This window comes from Pristiophorus japonicus, chromosome 14 (genome assembly GCF_044704955.1).
Source record: "Pristiophorus japonicus isolate sPriJap1 chromosome 14, sPriJap1.hap1, whole genome shotgun sequence".
Lineage (NCBI taxonomy): Eukaryota > Metazoa > Chordata > Chondrichthyes > Pristiophoridae > Pristiophorus > Pristiophorus japonicus.
The window spans coordinates 3,990,645-4,018,185 of record NC_091990.1 but is presented as its reverse complement, the minus strand read 5'-3'; the positions used below and the strand labels follow the sequence as shown (position 1 = coordinate 4,018,185).

At 49.9% G+C, this 27,541-nt stretch overlaps 1 protein-coding gene across 4 annotated transcripts in view; it reads left to right on the top strand.

Moving 5' to 3' along the window:
• The window catches only part of ctps1b (CTP synthase 1b), a 62,875-nt gene that overhangs the window by 9,812 nt on the left and 25,522 nt on the right, over positions 1 to 27,541 (top strand). For 3 of the 4 annotated variants that reach the window (XM_070898793.1, XM_070898790.1, XM_070898792.1), the window contains 10 exons: positions 1,170 to 1,340; positions 4,020 to 4,120; positions 6,407 to 6,523; positions 7,521 to 7,547; positions 11,737 to 11,820; positions 13,460 to 13,540; positions 13,675 to 13,826; positions 22,494 to 22,626; positions 24,089 to 24,177; positions 26,177 to 26,271. In XM_070898793.1, coding sequence (XP_070754894.1) covers positions 1,170 to 1,340; positions 4,020 to 4,120; positions 6,407 to 6,523; positions 7,521 to 7,547; positions 11,737 to 11,820; positions 13,460 to 13,540; positions 13,675 to 13,826; positions 22,494 to 22,626; positions 24,089 to 24,177; positions 26,177 to 26,271 — 1,050 coding nt within the window. The remainder of the gene's footprint in view (positions 1 to 1,169; positions 1,341 to 4,019; positions 4,121 to 6,406; positions 6,524 to 7,520; positions 7,548 to 11,736; positions 11,821 to 13,459; positions 13,541 to 13,674; positions 13,827 to 22,493; positions 22,627 to 24,088; positions 24,178 to 26,176; positions 26,272 to 27,541) is intronic. The other variant, XM_070898791.1, reaches the window with a different exon arrangement.

The following is a 27,541-nucleotide window of genomic DNA, read 5'->3' as shown; positions in this document are numbered from 1 at the left end:
GCTCTCTCAGGTGGATGTCAAAGATCCCATAGCACTATTTCGAAGATGGGCAAGGAAGTTATCCTGGCCAATATTTACCCAAGGCTGAGGGACTTCAGTTACGTGGATAGACTGGAGAAGCTGGGGTTGTTCTCATTGGAGCAGAGAAGGTTGAGAGGAGATTTGATCGAGGTGTTCAAAATCATGAGGGGCCTGGACAGAGTAGATTGAGAGAAACTGTTCCCATTGGTGGAAGGGTCGAGAACCAAAGGACACAGATTTAAGGCGATTGGCAGAAGAACCAAAGGCGACATGAGGAAAAACCTTTTTTACGCAGCGAGTGGTTAGGATCTGGAATGCGCTGCCTGAGAGGGTGGTGGAGGCAGACTCAATCGTGGCTTTCAAAAGGGAGTTGGATAAGTACCTGAAGGAAAATACTTTGCAGGGCTACGGGGAAAGAGCGGGGGAGTGGGACTGGCTGAAGTGCTCCTGCAGAGAGCCGGCACGGGCCCGATGGGCCGAATGTAACCTTTCTATAACTTAACTTGTTTAGCAACTTTTTAAAAAGATATGCAATGCAATTGTTTTCTTTCCCTTACAAACCTGGTCTTGCAGCGACTTCTCTAGCGTATCAAAGCAATATAGTATTCCTACAAGTAACAGAAAAAGAAAGACTTGAATTTATATAGTGACATTCACGACCACCGGACCCCTCAAAGCGCTTTACAGCCAATTAAGTACTTTTGGAGTGTAGTCACTGTTGTAATGTGGGAAACGCGGCATCTAACTTGCGCACAGCAAGCTCCCACACACAGCAATGTGATAATGGCCAGATAATCTGTTTTCGTGATGTTAATCGAGGGATAAAATATTGGCCCCAGGACACCGGGGATAACTCCCCTGCTCTTCTTTGAAATAGTGCCAGGGGATCTTTTGCATCCACCTGAGAGAGCAGACGTTTAACGTCTCATCCGAAAGACGGCACCCCCGACAGTGCAGAACTCCCTCAGCACTGCACTGGAGTGTCGGCCTAGATTTGTGTGCTCAAGTCCACCCACAACCTTCTGACTCGGAGGCAAGTGTGCTGCCCACTGCTTCACAGCTGACACAGTAGGGTTTATAAAGGGTTGAGCTTTATAATTTGCAATGGCCTGTGTGAGCAGTACAGTAATGTCCCTTTGGTTGTGCAGGCGAGGTGTTCGTGCTGGATGACGGTGGAGAAGTAGACTTGGATCTGGGAAACTATGAGCGGTTTCTCGACATCCGTTTAACAAGAGACAACAACATTACCACAGGGAAGATCTACCAGTCGGTGATTAATAAGGAAAGAAAGGGCGATTACTTGGGCAAAACCGTACAGGGTGAGTGGCTTTCAAATATTGGCAAGTATATAAAGGGTTCTTCCACAGTTGTTTTATCGAATTCTTCACTTTCTGTCAGCTCACTGTTCCTAAATCTTAATGCGTCATAGAAACATAGAAACATAGAAAATAGGTGCAGGAGTAGGTCATTCGGCCCTTCTAGCCTGCACCGCCATTCAATGAGTTCATGGCTGAACATGCAACTTCAGTACCCACTTCCTGCTTTCTCACCATACCCCTTGATTCCCCTAGTAGTAAGGACTTCATCTAACTCCTTTTTGAATATATTTAGTGAATTGGCCTCAACAACTTTCTGTGGTAGAGAATTCCACAGGTTCACCACTCTCTGGGTGAAGAAATTCCTCCTCATCTCGGTCCTAAATGGCTTCCCCCTTATCCTTAGACTGTGTCCCCTGGTTCTGGACTTCCCCAACATTGGGAACATTCTTCCTGCATCTAACCTATCTAACCCCATCAGAATTTTAAACGTTTCTATGAGGTCCCCTCTCATTCTTCTGAACTCCAGTAACTCCAGTTGATCCAGTCTTTCTTGATAGGTCAGTCCCGCCATCCCGGGAATCAGTCTGGTGAACCTTCGCTGCACTCCCTCAATAGCAAGAATGTCCTTCCTCAGGTTAGGAGACCAAAACTGTACACAATACTCCAGGTGTGGCCTCACCAAGGCCCTGTACAACTGTAGCAACACCTCCCTGCCCCTGTACTCAAATCCCCTCGCTATGAAGGCCAACATGCCATTTGCTTTCTTAACCGCCTGCTGTACCTGCATGCCAACCTTCAATGACTGATGTACCATGACACCCAGGTCTCTTTGCACCTGCCCTTTTCCTAATCTGTCACCATTCAGATAATAGTCTGTCTCTCTGTTTTTACCACCAATTATCCACATTTATCCACATTATACTTCATCTGCCATGCATTTGCCCACTCACCTAACCTATCCAAGTTGCTCTGCAGCCTCATAGAATCCTCCTTGCAGCTCACACTGCCACCCAACTTAGTGTCATCCGCAAATTTGGAGATACTACATTTAATCCCCTCGTCTAAATCATTAATGTACAGTGTAAACAGCTGGGGCCCCAGCACAGAACCTTGCGGTACCCCACTAGTCACTGCCTGCCATTCTGAAAAGTCCCCATTTACTCCTACTCTTTGCTTCCTGTCTGACAACCAGTTCTCAATCCATGTCAGCACACTACCCCCAATCCCATGTGCTTTAACTTTGCACATTAATCTCTTGTGTGGGACCTTGTCGAAAGCCTTCTGAAAGTCCAAATATACCACATCGACTGGTTCTCCCTTGTCCACTCTACTGGAAACATCCTCAAAAAATTCCAGAAGATTTGTCAAGCATGATTTCCCTTTCACAAATCCATGCTGACTTGGACCTATCATATTACCTCTTTCCAAATGCGCTGCTATGACATCCTTAATAATTGATTCCATCACTGTGTCACTTTCATTTTCACACGTCTGACATCCTTCAGGCCCCTCTGAGTGAGGTTGCCAACTTGAGTTGGATGCTGGGCAATTTTGCCTTCAATAGAACTTGGGCTGAGGCTGCTCTGAGCTCCTTTTACTTCACAACTAGCAAAGACCTTTGCCTCCCATAACGAGCGCACCTTGTAATTATACAGCCCCATTAACATAGTAAAACATACTAGGGCACTTCATAGGAGCGATTATCAAACAAAATTTGACACCGAGCCGCATAAGGAGATATTAGGGCAGATTGGTCATGGAGGTAGGTTTTAAGAAGCATCTTAACCTCGCCGCCTCTACCCTCCTTTAAGGGAGGGAGTTCCAGAACTTGGGGCCCAGGCAACAGAAGACACGGCCACCGATGGTGGAGCGATTATAATCAGGGATGCTCAGGAGGCTAAAATTAGAGGAGCACAGAGATGGGGGGGGAGATGGAGGGATTTGAAAATAAGGATGAGAATTTTGAAATCGAGGCGTTGCTTAACCAGGAGCCAATGTAGGTCAGCGAGCACGGGGTGATGGGTGAGTGAGACTTGGTGTGAGTTAGGACACGGGGCAGCTGAATTTTGGATCACCTCTAGTTTACGTAGGGTAGAATGTGGAAGGCCGGCCAGGAGTGCGTTGGAATAGTCAAGTCTGGAGGTAACAAAGGCATGGATGAGGGTTTCAGCAGCGGATGAGCTGAGGCAGGGACGGAGACGGGTGATGTTACGGAGGTGGAAGTAGACGGTCTTAGTTATGCTGCGGATATGTGGCCGGAAGCTCAACTGAGTCTAGACTATCCATCTAGAATGAATTTTGAGGTGCTGCTACTTTTCTGTAATCTCTCTTGATTCGGCCAACATCTCTCGTTCCTTCTCTTGCAGCTCTTTCCTCCTCCTCCCCCGCATGCAGCGTTTCTGCTACTTTTTGAGTGTTTTTAAGCGCAAGTGCTTTTGACAAGTGTAGTTGGTAGATTGGGGTGTCGGGTCAGCTCGAAAGCTCGCTCCGTAATTGTCTCGCTGGCTGCCATTTAGTTTTCTGATGAGATGTATTTTCTTGCCTTTTTGAAACTTTTGTTGAGTAGACGTCCCCGTTGCAAAGTGGCGCGTGTCGTTCAGCGAGGAGAGCGGTAACTGATTCGCTGTATTTTTGCAGCTGGTTGTGTGACTAATGTTTGCGTTTGTCGTCGTCTTGTAGTTGTCCCACACATCACGGATGCCATTCAGGAATGGGTGGTGCGGCAGGCCCGGATTCCGGTTGACTCTGATGGGGTGGAGCCTGAAGTGTGTGTTATTGAGGTAAGAAAGTTCAAACTTTCTGTCTTGTTTACAACAACTTGTATTTATATAGCGCCTTTTAAAGTAGTGAGACGTCCCAAGGTGCTTCGCAGGAGTGTTCTGAGATAAAAACATTTTGACACCGAGCCGCATATGTAGAAATTAGGGCAGGTGACCAAAAGCTTGGTCAAAGAGGTAGGTTTTTAGGAGCGTCTTGAAGGAGGAGAGAGGTAAGCGAGGCGGAGAGGTTTAGGCAGGGAGTTCCAGAGCTTGGGGCCCAGGCAACAGAAGGCACGGCCACCAATGGCTGAGCGATTATAATCAGAGATCTCAAGGGAGCAGAATTAGAGGAGCGCAGAGATCTCGGGTGGGGTGGGGATTGTGGGGCTGGAGGGGATTACAGAGATAGGGAGGGGCGAGGGCCATGGAGAGATTTGAAAACACGGATGAGAATTTTGAAATCGAGGCGTTGCTTAACCGGGAGCTAATGTAGGTCAGCGAGCACAGGACTCGGGACATTCCCAATGCATTGTGACCAGTCGGTTTACTTTTGTCCAGGCTATTTGCATACAGCATAGCCCTGCAGACTGAGCAGTTAATTTTTTTTTGTGGCCATGACTTCAGGAGAATTCCCTGCTCTTGAATAGTGCCGTGGTATCGTCTGCATCCAACAGCAACTTGTATTTATACAGCGCCTTTAACGATGTAAACTTTTAACCTACAGTGTCAGCCATGGCTCAGTGGGCAGCACCCTCGCCTCTGAGTCAGAAGGTTGTGGGTTCAAGTCCCACTCCAGAGACTTGAGCACAAAAATCTAGGCTGACACTCTCCCAGTGCAGTGCTGAGGGAGCGCTGCACTGTCGGAGGTGCCGTCTTTCAGATGATACATTAAACCGAGGCCCCGTCTGCCCTCACAAGTGGACATAAAAGATCCCATGGCACTATTTCGAAGAAGAGCAGAAGAGTTATCCCCAGTGTCCTGAGGCCAATATTTATCCCTCCAACATAACAAAAAAACAGATTATCCGGTCATTATCACATTGCTGTGTGTGGGAGCTTGCTGTGCACAAATTGGCTGCCGCGTTTCCCACATTACAACAGTGACTACACTCCAGAAGTACTTCATTGGCTGTAAAGCGCTTTGGGAAGTCCGATAGTCGTGAAAAGCGTTATAAAAATCCAAGTGTTTTGAAACGCCCCAGGGTGTTTCACAGGAGCATTATCAAACAAATTTTGGCACCGAGCCATGTAAGGAGATAGTAGGAATGGGTGATAGTCAAAGACATAGATTTTAAGGAGCGCCTTAAAGGAGGAAAGAGAGGTAGAGACGCAGAGAGGTTTAGGGAGGGAGTTCCAGAGTTTCGGACCTCGGCAGCTGAAGGCACGGCTACGTTGGAGTGATTTTAAGATCGAGGATGCTCCAGACACACATCCTGTAGCTCCTCCAAATGACGGGCCCTCCATCAATGCAGCACTCGCTCAGTATTGCACCAAAGTGTTGCCTAAACCTTGTGCTGGAGTGGGACTTGATTCAACAACCTTCTGACTCCAGGCACGAGTGCCTCCAACTGAGCAAAGGGGATAGGTAATTGTGAAGTTGGCTTTGAACAGTCGAGCTTGAAATTATTGCAAAGTGTGTGTAAAGATAACTTAAGTAATTTGAATTGTAATTTTTCAGCCCACCATTTTCTCCTTTATTTTCCTTCCCACCTCACGGTAGACACTGACATGTTCGCGTGGTGCCTCATTCCAGTGGAAGTTCTTTGCGATTCCAGACAGTGTTTGTTGGCAAGCAGTGCGACTGGAAGGGATCACTGCCATTGTTCAATTCTGTTCCCACCCAAAGTCCTTGGATGCTCAGTACTCAGCAGGGATGGCTGGATAACAACCAGGAGCAGGAACGCTAGCTGATTTTCTCTTTCTCCCCCATTCCCCCCCTCCCCCCACCCACTCCCCCAATTGCCGAGAAGTGCTTGAGCCCCGTTTCTGAGTACAGGCGGGTGCTCGGTCTATCATTTACACTCATACCTCACACCCGAGGCACTTTTCCGCATAGTGAGAGAAAATAAGTCCGAGCTCTTTCAGAAGGCTGCTCTTCCTTATCTGCTCTTCCCAGGGTGGGATTGACAGAGGCCCAGGAATAGGTCCTGTTGGTTAGAGAATGGGGTTTGGAGATAACGAGGCAGTCTTGCAGATGGAAAGCTTGCAAACAAACAAAATAACAGCAGTGGCGGTTCTGGTCAAAATGTGGTGTCTCTTGATTTCTAATTATGTGATTCTACTAACTCTTATCTTCTCCGTATGTAGCTGGGTGGTACTGTGGGCGATATTGAAAGCATGCCTTTCATTGAAGCATTCCGGCAGTTCCAGTTTAAAGCCAAAAGAGAGAACTTCTGCAATATTCATGTCAGTCTCGTCCCTCAGGTGAGCTCTCTGATTGTGACACGACCGAGCATTCATGCTGCATCTAACTGTTTCTCAAGGTAGAACTTTATTTCTGAACTGCAGATATTTGAGTCTTTGGAGGACCTGTATGTTGTTACTGGGCCAGATTTTGCCCTGAGCGGAATTAGACAGGCACTGGCCCATCGATTGTGGGCTTTTGCATGGAAAGTTGCTGTCAGCTAACCCTCCAAAAAGCGCAGCGCCCTCTGCAGGCAATTGGGGACCTGTGTGAACAAGGCAAGCAGCTATGTATCTCCTTAACCAATCAGTTGTTAATGAGCAGCGCAGAGTCTGAATCAGGAAGTGTCAGTTCGAATAGTGAATTCAAGGTCAAATCAGGCACAGAAAGGGAAATAGAGAGAGGGAAAGAGTGGGTTAAGAGAGAGGGAAAGAGTGGGTTAAGAGAGAGAGAAAAGAGACAGAAAGTAAAAGTGAAAGTCTCCAATAATAATTAAAATCTGAAGGAATGAGACTCCACACTTGTAAAAGTTAGTTTTCAGGGCCAGAGAGGCTGTTTGGCAGTAATTACGACTTATCACCCTGTTAAAAGGGTACTTAGGCTGGAATGGACAAACCCTAACTGACTATGGCGAGTTTAGTCCATATCTACGATGTCAGTACAGGAACTTCATGCCATTCAATACGCTTGAACGAGGAGCCAGATAGCGAGATACCATTTTTGCGCAGCTTGCGGAAGAGCAGCGCATCTCTGTCAGCAACTTCTGGATTTTCCCGTTTAACTGCATGTGGGCGCTCGCCGGAAGTTGCGGTCCGATTTGCGTGCAAGTAACGGTGAGCACTGTCTGCATCGGCATTATTCCGACTGCGAAATCCGTCCCGATCTGTTTTCCTAGCGGATTATTTTGATGCGTGCTGGGGAAGGAAAAAAGTTTAAATTTTTCCAGTGTGATTGTAATTTTTCTCTTCTTTCCGCACTGTCCCTGACTGACTGAGGGTGTGGGCAATCTGCTTGCAGGTTCCTGGAAATGCCTTTCTGATACAGGTAGGGACATTAGATGCATAAAAATTAGAACATGAGAAATAGAAGCAGGATTTGACCATTCGGCCCCTTGAGCCTGCTCTGCCATTCAATAAGATTATGGCTGATCTTCTATACCAAATTTACACCAAACTAATAGCGAATTATTTCTCCCATTGATTTATTTTTAGTATCGCTTCTCTCACTGGTATTATTCCAACACCTTCCCAAGGCTAGGAGAGGCACTCTGGAAGGTATGGGGAGCTGGGACTTGTCCGTGAGAGTAACCAAATGTATAAAAACTGAGATAATCTGGAGAGGAGAAAAGGTCCAAAAATGGAGCAGTGGGTAACAGGACATTAGTCTCCTATATTACAGAAATAAAGAACTTCAGAAATAGGAGGAGGAGTTGGCCATTTGGCCCCTCGAGACCGCTCCACCATTTAATAGCATCATGGCTGATCTGATCCTAGACTCAGCTCCACTTCCCTGCCCGCTCCCCATAACCCTTGACTCCCTTATAGTTCAAGAATCTATCTATCTCCGCTTTAAATATATTCAATGACCCAGCCTTCCCAGCTCTCTGGGGCAGAGAATTCCACACCTGGAGTATTGTGTACAATTTTGGTCTCCTAACTTGAGGAAGGACATTCTTGCTATTGAGGGAGCGCAGCGAAGATTCACCAGACTGATTCCCGGGATGGTGGGACTGACCTATCAAGAAAGACTGGATCAACTGGGCTTGTATTCACTGGAGTTCAGAAGAATGAGAGGGGACCTCATAGAAACGTTTAAAATTCTGACAGGTTTAGACAGGCTAGATGCAGGAAGAATGTTCCCAATGTTGGGGAAGTCCAGAACCAGGGGTCACAGTCTAAGCATAAGGGGTAAGCCATTTAGGACCGAGATGAGGAGAAACTTCTTCACCCAGAGAGTGGTGAACCTGTGGAATTCTCTGCCACAGAGAGTGGTTGGGGCCAATTCACTAAATATATTCAAAAGGGAGTTAGATGAAGTCCTTACTACTCGGGGGATCAAGGGGTATGGCGAGAAAGCAGGAAGGGGGTACTGAAGTTTCATGTTCAGCCATGAACTCATTGAATGGCGGTGCAGGCTAGAAGGGCTGAATGGCCTGCTCCTGCACCTATTTTCTATGTTTCTATGTTTTTAACCCTCTGAGAGAAGAAATTCCTCCTCATCTATCTTAAAAGGGCTGCCCCTTACTCTGAAACTATGCCCCTAGTTCTAGATTCCCCCAAGAGGGGAAACATCCTCTCTGCATCTACCCTGTTGAGCCTACTCAGAATCTTATATGTTTCAATAAGATCACCTCTCATTCTAAACTCCAATGTGTACAGGCTCAACCTTTCCTCATAAGACAACCCCCTCATCTCCAGAATCAACCTAGTGACCCTTCTCTGAACTGCCTCTAATGCAAGTATATCCCTCCTTAAATAAGGAGACCAAAACTGTACGCAGTACTCCAGGTGTACAGTTGTAGCAAGACTTCCCTACTATTATACCTCCCTTCTAAGTCTTCCCTTATTTTTTGCTCTGTTTTTTTTTTGTTACCTCTCCTTGGGTTGGGGGATGGGAAGTGTCTCGTCCTGATGCTCCAACCATCTTGATGAACCATAGAATCATAGATTAGAATCATAGAAATTTACAGCACGGAAGGAGGCCATTTCGGCTCATTGTGTCCGCGTCGGCCGACCAAGAGCTATCCAGCCTAATCCCACTTTCCAGCTCTGGGTCCGTAGCCCTGCAGATTACAGCACTTCAGGTGCACATCCAAATACTTTTTAAATGTGGTGAGGGTTTCTGCCTCTACCACCTTTTAAAGCAGTGAGTTCCACCCTCTGGATGAAGAAATTTTCCCTCGTATCTACCCTAAACCTCCCCCCAATTACTTTAAATCTATGCCCCCTTGTTGTTGACCCCTCTGCTAAGGGAAACAGGTCCTTCCTATCCACTCTATCCAGGCCCCTCATAATTTTATACACCTCAATCAGGTCTCCCGTCAGCCTCCTCTGTTCCAAAGAAAACAGACCCAGCAACTCCACATAGCCAAAATTGTCCATCCCAGGCAATATTCTTGTAAATCTCCTCTGTGCCAATCATATCTTTCCTGTAATGTGACTAGAACTGCACACAGTACTCCAGCTGCGGCCTAACCAGTGTTCTATACAGTTCAAGCATAACCTTAGTGCTCTTGTATTCCATGCCTCGACTAGCATTCCATATGCCTTCTTAACCACCTTATCCACTTGGCCTGCTACCTTCAGGGATCTGTGGACCTGCTATCCAAGGTCCCTTTGTTCCTCTACACTTCTCAGTGTCGTACCATTTAATGTGTATTCCCTTGCCTTGTTAGACCATTAGGTCCTTTCCTCCCCGTGAATTTTGTATGTTCCTAAAGATGGCCGTTGATGCCGGCGGTGAAGTTCCACAGGCGGTAATGGTCTACCAGACCCGATTCTAAGTCATACGCACACACTAGGTGAGCCAGGAAGCGGATGCCAGTGGGGTTCCTGGCCACGCTGACGATCACAATTCAGCTATTTCTGTCCACATGCACTTCTACTGTGGGTTCCATCTTGATAAAAGTCAGGAGCCCTGACTGATATTTCACCGCTCACTCGCCCGAGGACATTGAGTTCAGTTGGTGCCTGAGCTAACGTGGCAGAAAGCAGCGATAAAATTGAGGATCTGGATGGACTGTGTGCAATGCTTGTTGTGTGTGTGTGTGTGTGTGTTGAAGTGATGTGCCTGTTCTCTGCTTCGAAGCACAAAGGGCCATGTTATCCAAAGTTAGCTGATTGCGATGACTTCTTGCAAAACCCGTTGCTAAGTGCGCTTTGGCTATTTTCAACGTTAAGAGCCCAAGTTTCCACGCAATAAAAAACGGGCGCCCCTCCGAGCTGGGCGCCCGTTTTTCGCGCCTAAAACGGCGCCGGAAAAAAACCTCACGATTCTGGAGCGCTTTGCAGCTCCTTGTCTGTTTGGTGCGGTGCCCAGGGGGGCGGAGCCTACACTCGCGCCGATTTTGTAAGTGGGAGGGGGCGGGTACTATTTAAATTCGTTTTTTTCCTGCCGGCAACGCTGCGCGTGCGGGTTGAATCATTCGCGCACGCGCAGTGTGAAGGAAGCATTGGCACGTGGCCATTTTTGTAGTTCTTTGTAGCTGTTTAGTTTTTTAAAATTTTTTAATAAAAGCACATTGCCATCAGCACTGAGAAGGCCGCAGGAAGCCTCAGAAAGTTGGGGCAGCCGTTTCCCGACGACCTCCCCCTTTTGCCGTCGGGAAATGGCTCCTCAATTTCTGAGGCTTCCTGCAGCCTTCTGTCTCCTTCCCTCCCTCCCGCCGTCTGGAATGGCTTCCTCGCCCCCCCCCCCCCCCTCTGCTGCGTTCGGTCGGTCGGTTCGGTCCCTCCCGCCCACTCGCTCGCTCGCCGTCTAGAAAGGCCCCCCCCCTGCGTTCGGTCGCTCGCCCGCCGTCTGGAACGGCTTCCTCGCCCCCCCCCCCCTTTGCGTTCGGTCAGTCGGTTCCCTCCCCCCCCCAGCCCGCCTTCGGGAACGGCTGCCTCTTTTTGTGAGGCTTGCTGCAGCATTCTCCCTGGCTGAAGCACTTTCACACAGGTAGGAAGGTGGTTTATTTAATCTTTTCTTTGCTTATAAATGTTTATTCAGGTTGGATTTATTTGTATAAGTATAAATAAGGATTTATTGTAGAATTTAATGAGTTCCCTTCCCTCCCCCCCCACCTCGTTCTGGACGCCTAATTTGTAACCTGCGCCTGATTTTTTAATGTGTAGAACAGGTTTTTTCAGTTCTACAGAAATCTTCACTTGCTCCATTCTAAGTTAGTTTGGAGTACGTTTTCACTGTGGAAACTTTGAAATCAGTGGCCGGACACGCCCCCTTTTGAAGAAAAAATTCTGTTCCAAAGTGGAACCGTTCTACCTGACTAGAACTGCAGAAAAAAAAATGTGGAGAATTGCGATTTCTAAGATAGTCCGTTCTCCACCAGTTGCTCCTAAAAATCAGGCGCAAATCATGTGGAAACTTGGGCCCGATGTGTGGAAATAATTGCATCCTATGTTACAACCTCCAACCAACCATGCTCGATTCATGTTCCGTCAGCACGTGTTCTCTTGGTGCAGTGGGTCGCTTACTGCACACGCACAAACCACTTTATGTCACTTTCTTTCAGCCTAGTACCACAGGGGAGCAGAAAACGAAACCAACACAGAACAGTGTTCGGGAGCTCCGCGGGCTCGGGCTGTCGCCAGACTTGGTGAGCGCAAGGCAGTACTTTGCGTTAATGTAGTCGGGAGCCCGTTACTGTACAGGATGGATCGGGGATTGGTGCACAATTCAGGGCTTCAGCTTTGGAAATATGATTTCAACTGTGTCAGCTTCATGACTAATCTTCCTGACCTCCCTAATCAAAAAAAGTTAACCACTTCCAAAGTTGCTAAGTCCAGTGTAGTATTTTCTCTGACTCAGTTGTTTGACCTTTGACAAACTGAAATGACAGCTGTTTGTTGGCTGTACCTTTGTCATCGATCCGATGAGTTCACTATTTTAAGCAGAAGAAAAAGCCACGGAGGGCAGGCCTGTAGCAACTCGCCAAGGCTTCTTCGGCAGCACCTCCCAAACCCACAACCTCCGCCACCTAGAAGGACAAGGGCAGCAGGCGCATGGGAACACCATCACCTGCAAGTTCCCATCCAAGTCACACACCATCCTGCCTTGGAAATATATTGGCTGATCCTTCATCGTTGCTGGGTCAAAATCCTGGAACTCCCTAACAGGACTATCTAGCTTCTTGAGTGTTGTTGGAGCTGCACTCATCCAGGCAAGTGGAGAGTATTCCATCACATTCCTGATTTGTGCCTTGTAGATGGTAGAAAGGCTTTGGGGAGTCAGGAGGTGAGATACTCGCCGCAGAATACCCAGCCTCTGACCTACTCTTGTAGCCACAGTATTTATGTGGCTGGTTCAGTTAAGTTTATGATTAATGGTGACCCCCAGGAATGTTGATGGGGGATTCGGCGATGGTAATGCGGTTGAATGTCATGGGGAGGTAGTTAGACTCTCGCTTGTTGGAGATAGTCATGGCCTGGCACTTGTGTGGTGCGAATGCTACTTGCCACTTAGCAGCCCAAGCTTGAATGTCATCCAGGTCTTGCTGCATGGGCATGGACTGCTCCATTATCTGAGGAGTCGTGAATGGAACTGAACACTGTGCAGTCATCAGCGAACATCCCCACTTCTGACCTGACAATGGTTATGAAGACTTTGCAGCTGAAGTTAGTTGGCTAATATTTGACCTCAATCAGTTCTCATGCCCCACCCAATGAAGATTGCCCAGACCTCTGCTTGCAACCTCAAAAGATAGTTACTGGAGAGCAATGTCTGAAATAATTCCTCTGTAGAATCGTAGAAAAATTATGACACTGAAGGAGGCCATTCGACCCATCATATCCGTGCCGTGCAAGTATTGGCCATCCCCAAAGTTAATGACGTTTGCGTACCTGGTGATGGCGGACTTGCCTATAAGGGCACTGGGTGCAGAGCAGTCCATCTAGCCCGTCGGCCCCTGTCAGCTTGGAGCGGTAATACAAGCCCTGGAATACTGCATGTTCCAGGGAAACCGTGCGTGTGTATGAACAACATGATGAAATGCCATATGAACGAGGAAGTGGGACTCATTTTTGATCCCTTTGGCTGGATGCAGGCTGTCTAACTGCATGAGGCAATGATGCGTGCAGTTCATCAACTATGGGGAATTAACAGCGAGACCGTAGAGGCCCTATCAGTTGCTGTCTGCTCCCAGAGATCCATCAGTGAGAGCAGCAATGGTTGGTTAGAGGGGTAAGCATTTGACCGTTGCTAAGCTGTGTTGGTAATCTTGCCTTGCCTGTCTGCAGATTGTCTGTCGATGTACAACTCCCATGGAGAAATCAGTAAAGGAAAAGATCTCCATGTTCTGCCATGTAGAACCTGAACAGGTAAAATTACGAGCAGCCATCAGTTTAATGACTTGTGTTAAGATAATGTTACTCGTATGAGGGTGGGTCATTGAATCTTGACACACATACTGGTGCTCTTCTGAAATGGATTAAATAGCTCTGTTTGGTTTCAGGTTATTTGTGTTCATGATGTCTGTTCCCTGTACCGCGTCCCCTTGCTACTGGAAGCCGAGGGTGTCGTGGGCTATTTTAAGGAAAGGCTCAACCTCCATTATGAAGCTAAACCTAGAAAACTACTGAACAAGTGGATAGAAATGGCAGATAGGTACGGTATCTCTCTCCTGTGTCTGTAACAATTACTGTTTTTTATTTGTTCCTGGAATGTGGGCGTTGTTGGCAAGGCCAGCGTTTATTGCCCGTCACTAATCACCCTCAAAGGTGGTGGTGAGTCGCCATTTCAGGGGACAGTTAAGAGTCGCACACATTGTTGTGGGTCTGGAGTCACATATAGGCCAGACCGGGTAAGGGCGGCAGATTTCCTTTCCTGAAGGGCATTAGTGAACCGGTAGTTTCATGGTCACCATTACTGATATAGGTACAACGTCTGAAGTCTGGAACCCCCTCAGGTTTTGCCGTATTTCGGAACTCGCCGCTCCTCCGCTCCTCACCGCCTGCCGAAATGTCCGGTGTTTGGACAATTCTGGTTTTCCGAAGTCCGGATTCGGGACATTGCACCTGTAATAGCTTTTTATTCCAAATTTATTCATTTAACTGAATTTAAATTTCCCAGCTGCCGTGGTGGGATTTGAACTTGTGTCTCCGGGTCATTAGTCCAGGCCTTGGGATTACTGGCCCAGTGACATAACCACTGTGCTACCATACTGTAAAAAGACACTTTCATTTTAGACAGTAACTCGGGGTGATTTCCTCCTGGTAGTAAATGGACTTGAGTCCTCCGCTTGTGTACTAAGTTCAAGAACCCAGGGATTCATTGTGGGAACTTTTCACCTTTAACATTTTTTTTTTACAATGCTTCGATACATCTGAGGCGAATGAATTTGCCTTTTAATATATATATATATATATGACTTGCGGACTTGAAGTAAACATATTATAAAAAGGATATAGAGGCACTGGAGTGGGTGCAGAGAAGATTTACAAGGATAATACCAGAAATGCGAGGGTATATATATCAGGAAAGGATGAACAGGCTGTATCTCTTTTGTGTTGCAAAAAGAAGGCTGAGAGGTAATAGAGGTCTTTAAAATGACAAAAGGTTTTGATAGAGCGGATACAGAGAGAATGTTTCCACTTGTGGGGAAGAGCATTACTAGAGGCCATCAATATAAGATAGTCACCAAGAAACCCAATGGGGAATTCAAGAGAAACCTCTTTACCCAGAGAGCGGTGAGAATGTGGAACTCGCTGCCACAGGGAAGGGTTGAGGCGAATAGTATCGATGCATTTAAGGGGAGGCTGGACAAGCATATGGGGGAGAAGGGAATAGAGGGTTATATGCTGATAGATTTAGATGAGGAAAGACGGGAGGAGATTCGAGTGGAGCATAAACGCTAGCACGGATTGGTTGGGCCAAATGGCCTGTTTCTGGGCTGTATATCCCATGCAATTTAACCTGTATCTCTCTGTAAAGGAAATTTCAATATAGTAGCAAATGCTTTTTACAGCTTAACAGGGAAAAAATGTTGAAGGCTAGGGAGAGCAAGAGTGCCGTTTAACACTCTGACTATTTGAGGCCTTGGGGTCACTACATTGAGTATCTCTCGAGGTTCTTTTTACAGTTCTTGTGTTTTCTGCATTTGAGTGCTGACCAGCGTTCCCGTTGAGCTGCGCGACTGCTTTTCCTGTTTATGATGTATCCCGTTGATATTCTTCATGTGGCCACTTGGCGTTGCACTTGGGGAGTTCTGCCTTGTCGCGATGACATGTTCAGGTGAACTAAAGATGAGGAGCACTCTTGGGTCCCTTGTGCCTGAGGGCGAGGATGTTGCCTGGACTGGAGAGTTTTGGAGCTGAGGAAAGATTGGATAGGCTGGTTCAGTTTTCTTTGGACAGAGGAGGCTGAGGGGAGACCTAATTAGAGGTGTATAAAATTATGAGGGGCCTGGATAGAGTGAATAGGAAGGACCTGTTTCCCTTGACAGAGAGGTCAACAACCAGGGGGCATAGATTTAAAGTAATTGCGGGGAGGTTTAGAGGAGATAAGAGGGGAAATTTTCTCACCCAGAGAGTGAGGGGGTCTGGAACTCACTGCCTGAAAGGGTGGTAGAGGCAGAAACCCTCACCACATTTAAAAAGTACTTGGATGTGCACTTGAAGTGCCGTAACCTACAGGGCTACGGACCGACAGCTGGAAAGTGGGATTAGGCTGGGTAGCTCTTTGTTGGCCAGCATGGACACGGTCCAAAATGGCCTCCTTCCGTGCTGTAAATTTCTATGATTCTATGCCAGAAGAAACCTTTCATGTCATAGGTGCGAGTTTGATAGAGCGCTGTGACCCAGCGACCCCTGTAAGCCAAGCAGCCGCACAGCGATCTCGGGATCCCGTGCAGTCGGTTTCTCAATCCCGTATCCTGAACCGATGGCAGAAACATGGCAGTAAGGAGTTGATTGCCATCACACGTTAATTAATTCTTTCCTTGCTGTCAGTGAGATAGACCTGAGAGCTGTCATGATTCAAATTGTGTGTTGTATCTTGTCAGTTCAAAATTGAGCCAAGCCAAACTTGGGAAACTTAATACATTTTCTCTTAACTGTGATCTGGAAGGGGCTTATTCTGCCTGCGTGCGTATGTGTGTTTTGAGCAAATACACAGAATCCTGTCTGGAAGCTTTATGCATTAATGTTAACTCCTCTCTCAAAGGAATTTCAGCTGGCTTTTTGATGTGCAGGAAGAGGCAAATATAAGGCAACCAGCCTCTACTCTTATTAATTAATTGAAGACAAATTCCTACTGGGACATAAGTGATTTAATTCCTCACACAACGCTTGCCATTGTGAGGGGCCATTACCTATAATGATGGTCCCACAGGGGGGATATACCTGCTTTCACATTTGCGGTACTTTAGTTTGCTTGCCTTTTTGTTGACGGAAATGGAGTACTGCGTGCAGTTTTGGTCTGCTTATTTAAGGAAGGATATGCTTGCATTGGAGGCAGTTTAGAGAAGTTGATTCTTGAGATTCACGAGATTGATTCCTGAGATGAAGGGGGTGTCTTGTGAGGAAAGGTTGAGCAGGTTGGGCCTGTACTCATTGGAGTTTAGAAGAATGAGAGGTGATCTTATTGAAACGTATAAGATTCTGAGGGGGCTGGACAGGGTAGATGCTGAGAGGATGTTTCCGCTCGTGGGGGAATCGAGAACCAGGGGGCATAGTTTCAGAACAAGGGGTCGCCCATTTAAAACGGAGATGAGGAGGAATTTCTTCTCTGAGGGTTGTAAATCTGTGTAATTCCCTGCCCCAGAGAGCTGTGGAGGCTAGGTCATTGAATATATTTAAAGCGGAGATGGACAGAATTTTGAATGATAAGGGTTATGGGGAGCGGGCGGGGAAGTGGAGCTGAGTCCATGATCAGATCAGCCATGATCTTACTGAATGGCAGAACAGGCTCGAGGGGTCGTATGGCCTACTCTTGCTCCTATTTCTTATGTTCTTATGAAATCTGTTGGTGGTTAAGAATGAATGTGACTCGGTGTTGTGGGACCATAGGCTTGTGACCAATGCCCCCCAGAAGCTGCCCAGCTGTGTAGCTCTCTCTCTGTCGTTCCCCCTCTCGCTCTCTCGCTCCCCCTCTCTCTCTCTCGCTCCCCCCTCTCTCTCTCTCGCTCCCCCCTCTCTCTCTCTCGCTCCCCCCTCTCTCTCTCTCGCTCCCCCCTCTCTCTCTCTCGCTCCCCCCTCTCTCTCTCTCGCTCCCCCCTCTCTCTCGCTCCCCCCTCTCTCTCTCTCGCTCCCCCCTCTCTCTCTCTCGCTCCCCCTCTCTCTCTCTCGCTCCCCCCTCTCTCTCTCTCGCTCCCCCCTCTCTCTCTCTCGCTCCCCCTCTCTCTCTCTCGCTCCCCCCTCTCTCTCTCTCGCTCCCCCCTCTCTCTCTCTCGCTCCCCCCTCTCTCACTCTCTCGCTCCCCCCTCTCTCTCTCTCTCTCGCTCCCCCCTCTCTCTCTCGCTCCCCCCTCTCTCTCTCGCTCCCCCCCTCTCTCTCTCTCGCTCCCCCCCTCTCTCTCTCTCGCTCCCCCCCTCTCTCTCTCTCGCTCCCCCCCTCTCTCTCTCTCGCTCCCCCCTCTCTCTCTCTCGCTCCCCCCCTCTCTCTCTCTCGCTCCCCCCTCTCTCTCTCTCGCTCCCCCCCTCTCTCTCTCTCTCGCTCCCCCCCTCTCTCTCTCTCGCTCCCCCCCTCTCTCTCTCTCGCTCCCCCCCTCTCTCTCTCTCGCTCCCCCCCTCTCTCTCTCTCGCTCCCCCCCTCTCTCTCGCTCCCCCCTCTCTCTCTCTCGCTCCCCCCCTCTCTCTCTCTCGCTCCCCCCCTCTCTCTCTCTCGCTCCCCCCTCTCTCTCTCTCGCTCCCCCCCTCTCTCTCTCTCGCTCCCCCCTCTCTCTCTCTCGCTCCCCCCTCTCTCTCTCTCGCTCCCCCCCTCTCTCTCTCTCGCTCCCCCCCTCTCTCTCTCTCGCTCCCCCCCTCTCTCTCTCTCGCTCCCCCCCTCTCTCTCTCTCGCTCCCCCCCTCTCTCTCTCTCGCTCCCCCCCTCTCTCTCTCTCGCTCCCCCCTCTCTCTCTCTCGCTCCCCCCTCTCTCTCTCTCGCTCCCCCCCTCTCTCTCTCTCGCTCCCCCCCTCTCTCTCTCTCGCTCCCCCCTCTCTCTCTCTCGCTCCCCCCCTCTCTCTCTCTCGCTCCCCCTTCTCTCTCTCTCTCTCGCTCCCCCCTCTCTCTCTCTCTCTCGCTCCCCCCTCTCTCTCTCTCTCGCTCCCCCCTCTCTCTCTCTCGCTCCCCCCTCTCTCTCGCTCGCCCCTCTCTCTCTCTCGCTCCCCCCTCTCTCTCTCTCGCTCCCCCCTCTCTCTCTCTCGCTCCCCCCTCTCTCTCTCTCGCTCCCCCCTCTCTCTCTCGCTCCCCCCTCTCTCTCTCTCGCTCCCCCCTCTCTCTCTCTCGCTCCCCCCTCTCTCTCTCTCGCTCCCCCCTCTCTCTCTCTCGCCCCCTCTCTCTCTCTCGCTCCCCCCTCTCTCTCTCTCGCTCCCCCCTCTCTCTCTCTCGCTCCCCCCTCTCTCTCTCTCGCTCCCCCCTCTCTCTCTCTCGCTCCCACTCTCTCTCTCTCGCTCCCCCCTCTCTCTCTCTCGCTCCCCCCTCTCTCTCTCGCTCCCCCCTCTCTCTCTCTCGCTCCCCCCTCTCTCTCTCTCGCTCCCCCCTCTCTCTCTCTCGCTCCCCCCTCTCTCTCTCTCGCTCCCCCTCTCTCTCTCTCGCTCCCCCCTCTCTCTCTCTCGCTCCCCCCTCTCTCTCTCTCGCTCCCCCCTCTCTCTCTCTCGCTCCCCCCTCTCCTCTCTCTCGCTCCCCCTCTCTCTCTCTCGCTCCCCCCTCTCTCTCTCTCGCTCCCCCCTCTCTCTCTCTCGCTCCCCCCTCTCTCTCTCTCGCTCCCCCCTCTCTCTCTCTCGCTCCCCCCTCTCTCTCTCTCGCTCCCCCCTCTCTCTCTCTCGCTCCCCCTCTCTCTCTCTCGCTCCCCCCTCTCTCTCTCTCGCTCCCCCCTCTCTCTCTCTCGCTCCCCCCTCTCTCTCTCTCGCTCCCCCCTCTCTCTCTCTCGCTCCCCCCTCTCTCTCTCTCGCTCCCCCCTCTCTCTCTCTCGCTCCCCCCTCTCTCTCTCTCGCTCCCCCTCTCTCTCTCTCGCTCCCCCCTCTCTCTCTCTCGCTCCCCCCCTCTCTCTCTCTCGCTCCCCCCTCTCTCTCTCTCGCTCCCCCTCTCTCTCTCTCGCTCCCCCCTCTCTCTCTCTCGCTCCCCCCTCTCTCTCTCTCGCTCCCCCTCTCTCTCTCTCGCTCCCCCCTCTCTCTCTCTCGCTCCCCCCTCTCTCTCTCTCGCTCCCCCCTCTCTCTCTCTCGCTCCCCCCTCTCTCTCTCTCGCTCCCCCCTCTCTCTCTCTCGCTCCCCCCTCTCTCTCTCTCGCTCCCCCCTCTCTCTCTCTCGCCTCTCTCGCTCCTCACTCTCGCTCCCCCCCTCTCTCTCTCTCGCTCCCCCCTCTCTCTCTCTCGCTCCCCCCTCTCTCTCTCTCGCTCCCCCCTCTCTCTCTCTCGCTCCCCCCCTCTCTCTCTCTCGCTCCCCCCTCTCTCTCTCTCGCTCCCCCCTCTCTCTCTCTCGCTCCCCCCTCTCTCTCTCTCGCTCCCCCCTCTCTCTCTCTCGCTCCCCCCTCTCTCTCTCTCGCTCCCCCCTCTCTCTCTCTCGCTCCCCCCTCTCTCTCTCTCTCTCTCTCGCTCCCCCCTCTCTCTCTCTCGCTCCCCCCTCTCTCTCTCTCGCTCCCCCCTCTCTCTCTCTCGCTCCCCCTCTCTCTCTCTCGCTCCCCCCTCTCTCTCTCTCGCTCCCCCCTCTCTCTCCTCTCTCGCCCCCTCTCTCTCTCTCGCTCCCCCCTCTCTCTCTCTCGCTCCCCCCTCTCTCTCTCTCGCTCCCCCCTCTCTCTCTCTCGCTCCCCCCTCTCTCTCTCTCGCTCCCCCCTCTCTCTCTCTCGCTCCCCCTCTCTCTCTCTCGCTCCCCCCTCTCTCTCTCTCGCTCCCCCCTCTCTCTCTCTCGCTCCCCCCTCTCTCTCTCTCGCTCCCCCCTCTCTCTCTCTCGCTCCCCCCTCTCTCTCTCTCGCTCCCCCCTCTCTCTCTCTCGCTCCCCCCTCTCTCTCTCTCGCTCCCCCCTCTCTCTCTCTCTCGCTCCCCCCTCTCTCTCTCTCGCTCCCCCCTCTCTCTCTCTCGCTCCCCCCTCTCTCTCTCTCGCTCCCCCCTCTCTCTCTCTCGCTCCCCCCTCTCTCTCTCTCGCTCCCCCCTCTCTCTCTCTCGCTCCCCCCTCTCTCTCTCTCGCTCCCCCCTCTCTCTCTCTCGCTCCCCCCTCTCTCTCTCTCGCTCCCCCCTCTCTCTCTCTCGCTCCCCCCTCTCTCTCTCTCGCTCCCCCCTCTCTCTCTCTCGCTCCCCCCTCTCTCTCTCGCCTTCCCCCTCTCTCTCTCTCGCTCCCCCCTCTCTCTCTCTCGCTCCCCCCCTCTCTCTCTCTCGCTCCCCCCTCTCTCTCTCTCGCTCCCCCCTCTCTCTCTCTCGCTCCCCCCTCTCTCTCTCTCGCTCCCCCCTCTCTCTCTCTCGCTCCCCCCTCTCTCTCTCTCGCTCCCCCCTCTCTCTCTCTCGCTCCCCCCTCTCTCTCTCTCGCTCCCCCTCTCTCTCTCTCGCTCCCCCCTCTCTCTCTCTCGCTCCCCCTCTCTCTCTCTCGCTCCCCCCTCTCTCTCTCTCGCTCCCCCCTCTCTCTCTCTCGCTCCCCCCTCTCTCTCTCTCGCTCCCCCCTCTCTCTCTCTCGCTCCCCCCTCTCTCTCTCTCGCTCCCCCCCTCTCTCTCTCTCGCTCCCCCCTCTCTCTCTCTCGCTCCCCCCTCTCTCTCTCTCGCTCCCCCTCTCTCTCTCTCGCTCCCCCCTCTCTCTTCGCTCCCCCTCTCTCTCTCTCGCTCCCCCCTCTCTCTCTCTCGCTCCCCCCTCTCTCTCTCTCGCTCCCCCCTCTCTCTCGCTCCCCTCTCTCTCGCTCCCCCCTCTCTCTCTCGCTCCCCCCTCTCTCTCTCTCGCTCCCCCCTCTCTCTCTCTCGCTCCCCCCTCTCTCTCTCTCGCTCCCCCCTCTCTCTCTCTCGCTCCCCCCTCTCTCTCCCTTCTCTCGCTCCCCCTCTCTCTTCGTCCCCCCCCTCTCTCTCCTCCTCCCCCCTCCTTCCCCTCTCTCCTCCCCCCTCTCTCTCTCTCTCGCTCCCCCCTCTCTCCTCTCTCTCTCGCTCCCCCTCTCTCTCTCTCTCGCTCCCCCCTCTCTCTCTCTCTCGCTCCCCCCTCTCTCTCTCTCTCGCTCCCCCTCTCTCTCTCTCTCGCTCCCCCCTCTCTCTCTCTCTCTCGCTCCCCCCCTCTCTCTCTCTCGCTCCCCTCTTCTGTCCCACCCAGCCTGTCAGCCAACTTCAAAATGCAAAAGACCGCGCTCGCGTAAGTTTGAATGTGTCGCGCAGCGTGTTAAAGGGGCCACGCAGCCCAAAAAAAAATGAGCGGGAAAATTGCTTGTGGACCTTGCTGTGTGTCAACGGTTGTCTACTTTAAATGAGTGGGTGATGCAGAAGTGAGAATTGCTGTAGAAAGAGGGAGTGTCATTGGGTCAGTGATGGGTTGGGTTCGAATCTTGAATTGCGATCTGCATTCTCATCAGTATTGGCTGTGGCTCAGTGGGCAGCACTCTCGCCTCTGAGTCAGAAGGTTGTGGGTTCAAGTCCCACTCCAGGGACTTGAGCACAAAAGTCTAGGCTGACACTCCCAGTGCAGTGCTGAGAGAGTGCCACACAGTCAGATGAGACGTTAAACCGAGGCCCTGTCTGCTCTCTCAGGTGGATGTAAAAGATCCCAAGACAGTATTCGAAGAACAGCAGGTTTCTTGACCAATATTTATCCCTCAAGCTACATCCGCTTAAAAAAAAAACAGATTATCTGGTGGTCATTTATCTCATTGCTGTTTGTGGGAGCTTGTTGTGTGCAAATTGGCTGCTGTGTTTCCCGATATTACAACAGTGACTACACTTTCAAAAGTGTTTAATTGGCTGTAAAGTGCTTTGGGCCGTCCTGAGATTATGAAAAACGCTGTAGAACTGCAAATTCTTTCATTCTTTTAGTCTGATGGTGAAGCTCACTGACTAGTTGAACAACTCTCAAAAAATCCAGTGCAAGATTTATTCATATTGAAATGTACATTTTATTCAGCTTTGCCATTTCTGTGACTACTGTTCTATTCTCTTTTCCAATTTCAAAAACTAAAACCAGATATGATCGCACGTTAGAAATTTGCTCCATTGCGTTGGTTGGTAAATATACCAAGCTCTCCGACTCGTATGCCTCTGTCATCAAGGCGTTGGAACACTCCGCTCTGGCCATTAACCAAAAGCTGGAAGTCAAGGTGAGCTCAGTCACTCTACTAAGATGCATTTGTTAACTTACTTTGCAGTGAAATAACAAAAATTGTTGTATTTCTTAACTTCCGAGTATTCACTGCAATTCTTAACAGTAACAACTTGATAAAAATAGATGTCCTTCACTTCTTTTAAACTGAAATCAGATTTTATCAAATGGTACATTACTGGTTATTCTTCACACTAGTGTTAAGGTGAAACTTGCCTTAGAGGTGATGCAACGAAGATTCACTAGATTGATTCCTGGGATGAGAGGGTTGTCCTATGAGAAGAGATTGAGTAGACTAGGCCTGTATTCTCTAGTGTTTAGAAGAATGAGTGGTGATCTCATTGACACATAAAAAATTCAGAGGGGGATTGACAGGGTAGATGCTGAGAGGTTGTTTCCCCCTGGCTGGTATGTCTAGAACCAGGGGTCACAGTCTCAGGATAAGGGGTCGACCATTTAGAACTGAGATGAGGAGGAATTTCTTCACTCAGAGGGTGGTGAATCTTTGGAATTCTCTGCCCCAGAGAACTATGGATGCTCAGTCGTTGAGTATATTCAAGGCTGAGATCGATAGATTTTTGGACTCTCGGGGAGTCGAGGGATATGGGGATCGGGCCGGAAAGTGGAGTTGAGGTCGATGATCAGCCGTGATATTATTAGGCTTGAGGGGCCGAATGGCCTACTGCTGATCCTAATTCTTATGTTCTTAGAAGAGATCAGTATCTTTTTTCAGACAAAGAAGTTAATCTTATTTGGCATGAACTGTCTCGCAATCTAGGACACACCACCATTTCATGTGTTGCATCAGTAAAGAGAGATGTTTGTGTCTGAAATTATAAGTCTCCCATGTTCTATCTCAGCTGACCCATCAGATGCCAGTGTTTCCACTTGTGGGGAAGAGCATAACTAGAGGCCATCAATATCAGATAGTCACCAAGAAATCCAATGGGGAATTCAGAAGAAAATTCTTTACCCAGAGAGGGGTGAGAATGTGGAACTCGCTGCCACAGGGAGGGGTTGAGGCAAAAGGGGAGGCTGGACAAGCGTATGAGGGAGAGGGTTAAGCTGATATAATTAGATGAGGAAAGACTGGAGGAGGCTCAAGTGGAGCATAAACGCCGGCATGGCCTGTTTCTGTGCTGTGTATCTTATGTAAATAGGAAAGCAGGTTGCGTGAGGTTGGAATGGGGAACAAAGTTCGAGATGCCTCAATAATCTAGCAGCGTTGGCAGAAGGCCGAGGCCATCTGCCTTTCAATTACTTGCTGTACGGAGTCCCCTCAGTTAGAGGATAATGTATAGGAAGGTTGTCTTCATTTGTTGGAAAGGTCACAATGTAGTGCCACAGATTTTTACATGTTGTTGGTGTTGCTAGTTTTAGTGTAGTGCGTAAGGCTCAAAGTGAAGAGAAGATCAGCTTTGTAACCCCTCTCCTGTAATTTGCAACCTCTCTCTTCACAGTATATTGACTCCGCCGATTTGGAGCTTGGTAGACAGCAGGAAGATCCAGTGAAGTACCATGAGGCCTGGCAGAACCTGTGTAGTGCCAAGTACGTCATTGCAATAATTCTCTCTCAATACCACAAAACTATCCCAGTAAAATGCTTTTCATGCATGTTTCTGATCAAGTGAATATTTTCATAATTCATTCCTGGGATGTGGGCGTCGCTGGCCAGGCCGGCATTTATTGCCCATCCCTCATTGCCCCTTGAGAAGGTGGTGGTGAGCCGCCGCCTTGAACCGCTGCAGTCCGTGTGGTGAAGGTGCTCCCACAGTGCTGTTAGGGAGGGAGTTCCAGGATTTTGACCCAGCGACGATGAAGGAACGGCCGATACATTTCCAATTCAGGGTGGTGTGAGACTTGGAGGGGAACGTGGAGGTGGTGGTGTTCCCATGCGCCTGCTGCCCTTGTCCTAGGTGGTAGAGGTCGTGAGTTTGGGAGGTGCTGCAGTGCATCTTGTGGATGGTGCACACTGCAGCCACGGTGCGCCGGTGGTGGAGGGAGTGAATGTTGAAGGTGGTGGATGGGGAGCTGATCAAGCGGCTGCTTTGTCCTGGATGGTGTCGAGCTTCTTAAGTGTTGTTGGAGCTGCACTCATCCAGGCAAGTGGAGAGTATTCCATCACACTCCTGACTTGTGCCTTGTAGATGGTGGAAAGGCTTTGGGGAGTCAGGAGGTGAGAATACCCGCTCGCCACACAATACCCAGCCTCTGACCCGGCCTCTTGCCATAGAGAGAGAGTGCAACAAAGGTTCACCAGACTGATTCCTTGGATGGGGGGGATTGTCCTATGAGGAGAGATTGAGTAGACTAGGCCTATATTCTCTCGAGTTTAGAAGAATGAGAGGGGATCTCATTGAAACTTACAATATTCTTACAGGGCTTGACAGGGTAGATGTAGGGAGGACGTTTCATCTGGCTGAAGAGTCTAGAACCAGAGGTTACAGTCTCAGAATAAGGGGATGGCCATTTAGGACTGAGATGAGGAAAAATTTCTTCACTCAGAGGGTGGTGAATCTTTAGAATTCTCTGCCCTAGAGGGCTGTGGAAGCTCAGACATGGAGTGTATTAAAGACAGATTGATAGATTTTTGGATAATGGAATCAAGGGATATGGGGACAGTGCAGGAAAGTGGAGTTGAGATAGAAGTTCAGCCACGATCTCATTGAATGGCGGAGCAGGCTCGAGGGGCCGAATGGCTGACTCCTGCTCCTAATTCTTATGTTCTTGTAACCTGCTGTTGTAGCCACACCTTGTTCATAACTCCATTGTTTATTTTGAGCACCACTGGTAAATTACCTGGTATGAAACGTTGATTGAGCAGTGAAGAATTTCTGAAAGGTGTTGAAGTGACATATTGCAAATCTTGGACTCAAAAGTGTCACCTCAATGGAAACGTGCAGTTATTAAGTAATCGGTAAATTTTCTGTTTCAAGAACAATCTTACTTTTGGTGAAGATGTAAATAAGTAAACCCAGGATTGTGCTTTGAAAAGGCAATGGATCACCACCAGGTGTCATGTAACATAGAGCAATGCTCGATCAGAAAGCTGGAGAAGGGAAATAGGCCACCATAAGAATTGGACCATTCGGCCCCTCGAGCCTGCTCCGCCATTCACTAAGGTCATGGCTGATCTTCCACCTCAACTCCACTTCCCGCCCAAGCTCCATATCCTTTGATTCCCCTAGAGTCCAAAGAACTATTCACCTCGGCCTCGAATATATTCAGAGACTCAGCATCCACAGCCCTCTGGGGCAGAGAATTCCAAAGATTCACCACCCTCAGTGAAGAAATTCCTCCTCGTCTCAGTCTTAATTGGCCGACCCCTTATCCTGAGACCGTGACCCCTAGTTCTAGACATTACAATGTGTAATCTACTTTTTGCCCTTCCCCATGGAGCAGGTTAGTACATCACCAACTTGCAAGTACCTGGGGATCTTAAAGAGCCCAGAATAAGCAGCAAACCTGATAACGGAATTGTTGTGTTTGTGTGCATCTTTGTTGCTGTGTTGCTGTGAACACTCGATCTCCGTTGTTTCTTCCTGCAGTGGAGTTTTGGTTCCTGGCGGCTTTGGTATTCGAGGTACAGAAGGAAAGATTCTCGCTATTGCCTGGGCCCGAAGGCAGAAGAAACCTTTTTTGGGTAAGGAGGATGAATCTGGCTCATTGGTCTACAGCGCACTTTTATTTCCAGTTTCCATCTGTATTCCCGATTTGAATCGCTCCACCATTGGTGGCCGTGTCTTCAGACGACGAGCTCTGGAACTCCCTCCCTAAACCCCTCCTCCTTAAAACCTACCTCTTTGATCAGGCTTTTGGTCACCTGCCCTCATATCTCCATATATGGCTCGGCATCAAATTTTGTTTGATAATCGCTCCTGTGAAGTGCCTTGAGATGTTTCACTAGGTTAAAAGTGCTATATAAATACAAGTTGTTGTTTTATCCCATTTTCTTACAACTTGGTTACCCCCTAACGACGACAAAAAGCGTGGATGATTCTGTGGTTCGGCACTCCCCGTCAATTGTAATAAGAATTAGGAGTAGGATTCGGCCCCTCGAGCCTGCTCCGCCATTCAGTAAGATCGTGGCTGATCTTTGACCTCAACTCCACTTTCCCGCCCGATCCCCATATCCCTCGATTCCCCTAGAGGTTACATGGGGTGGATTTCTAACTTCCTGAGCCGCTGACTGGGAGCGTCGGATCATCAGAAGGTTTGTGCTCCCAGATCAACAAATGCAGCACCGAGTTAAAAGCATCGCTTCCTGCACAGAAATGTTGTGGCAGCACTGCCCCTCTATGCTGCACTTAGACTGATCAACAAACTGAAGTCTGTCTTATGTTTAATTTCAGATCATTTTATGAATGTTCTACTACAGGACCATGAATATTAATAGATATTGAAATCATTCTAATTATATTACACATTACTCCCAAGTTAAAGTTTTTAATCATTTTACTAAAAAGAAAAGACTTGCATTTATATAGCACCTTTCACGACCTCAGGACATTCCGAAACGCGACAGCACAATTTGCGCACAGCAAGCTCCCACAAACAGCAATGTGATAATGACCCAGATAATCTGTTTTAGTGATGTTGATTGAGGGATAAATATTGGCCCCAGGACACCGGGGTTAACTCCCCTGCTCATCTTCGAAATAGTGCCATGGGATCTTTTACATCCGCCTGAGAGAACAGACGGGGCCTCGGTTTAACATCTCATCCGAAAGATGGCATCTCCGACAGTGCGGCACTCCCTCGGCACTGCACTGGGAGTGTCAGCCTGGATTTTTGTGCTCAAGTCTCTGGAGTGGGACTTGAACCCACAACCTTCTGACTCAGAGGCGAGAGGGTGCTGCCCACTAAGTCTTACTCAAGGGTTGTAAATTGGGAACCGCTACATCTCGTTCCAT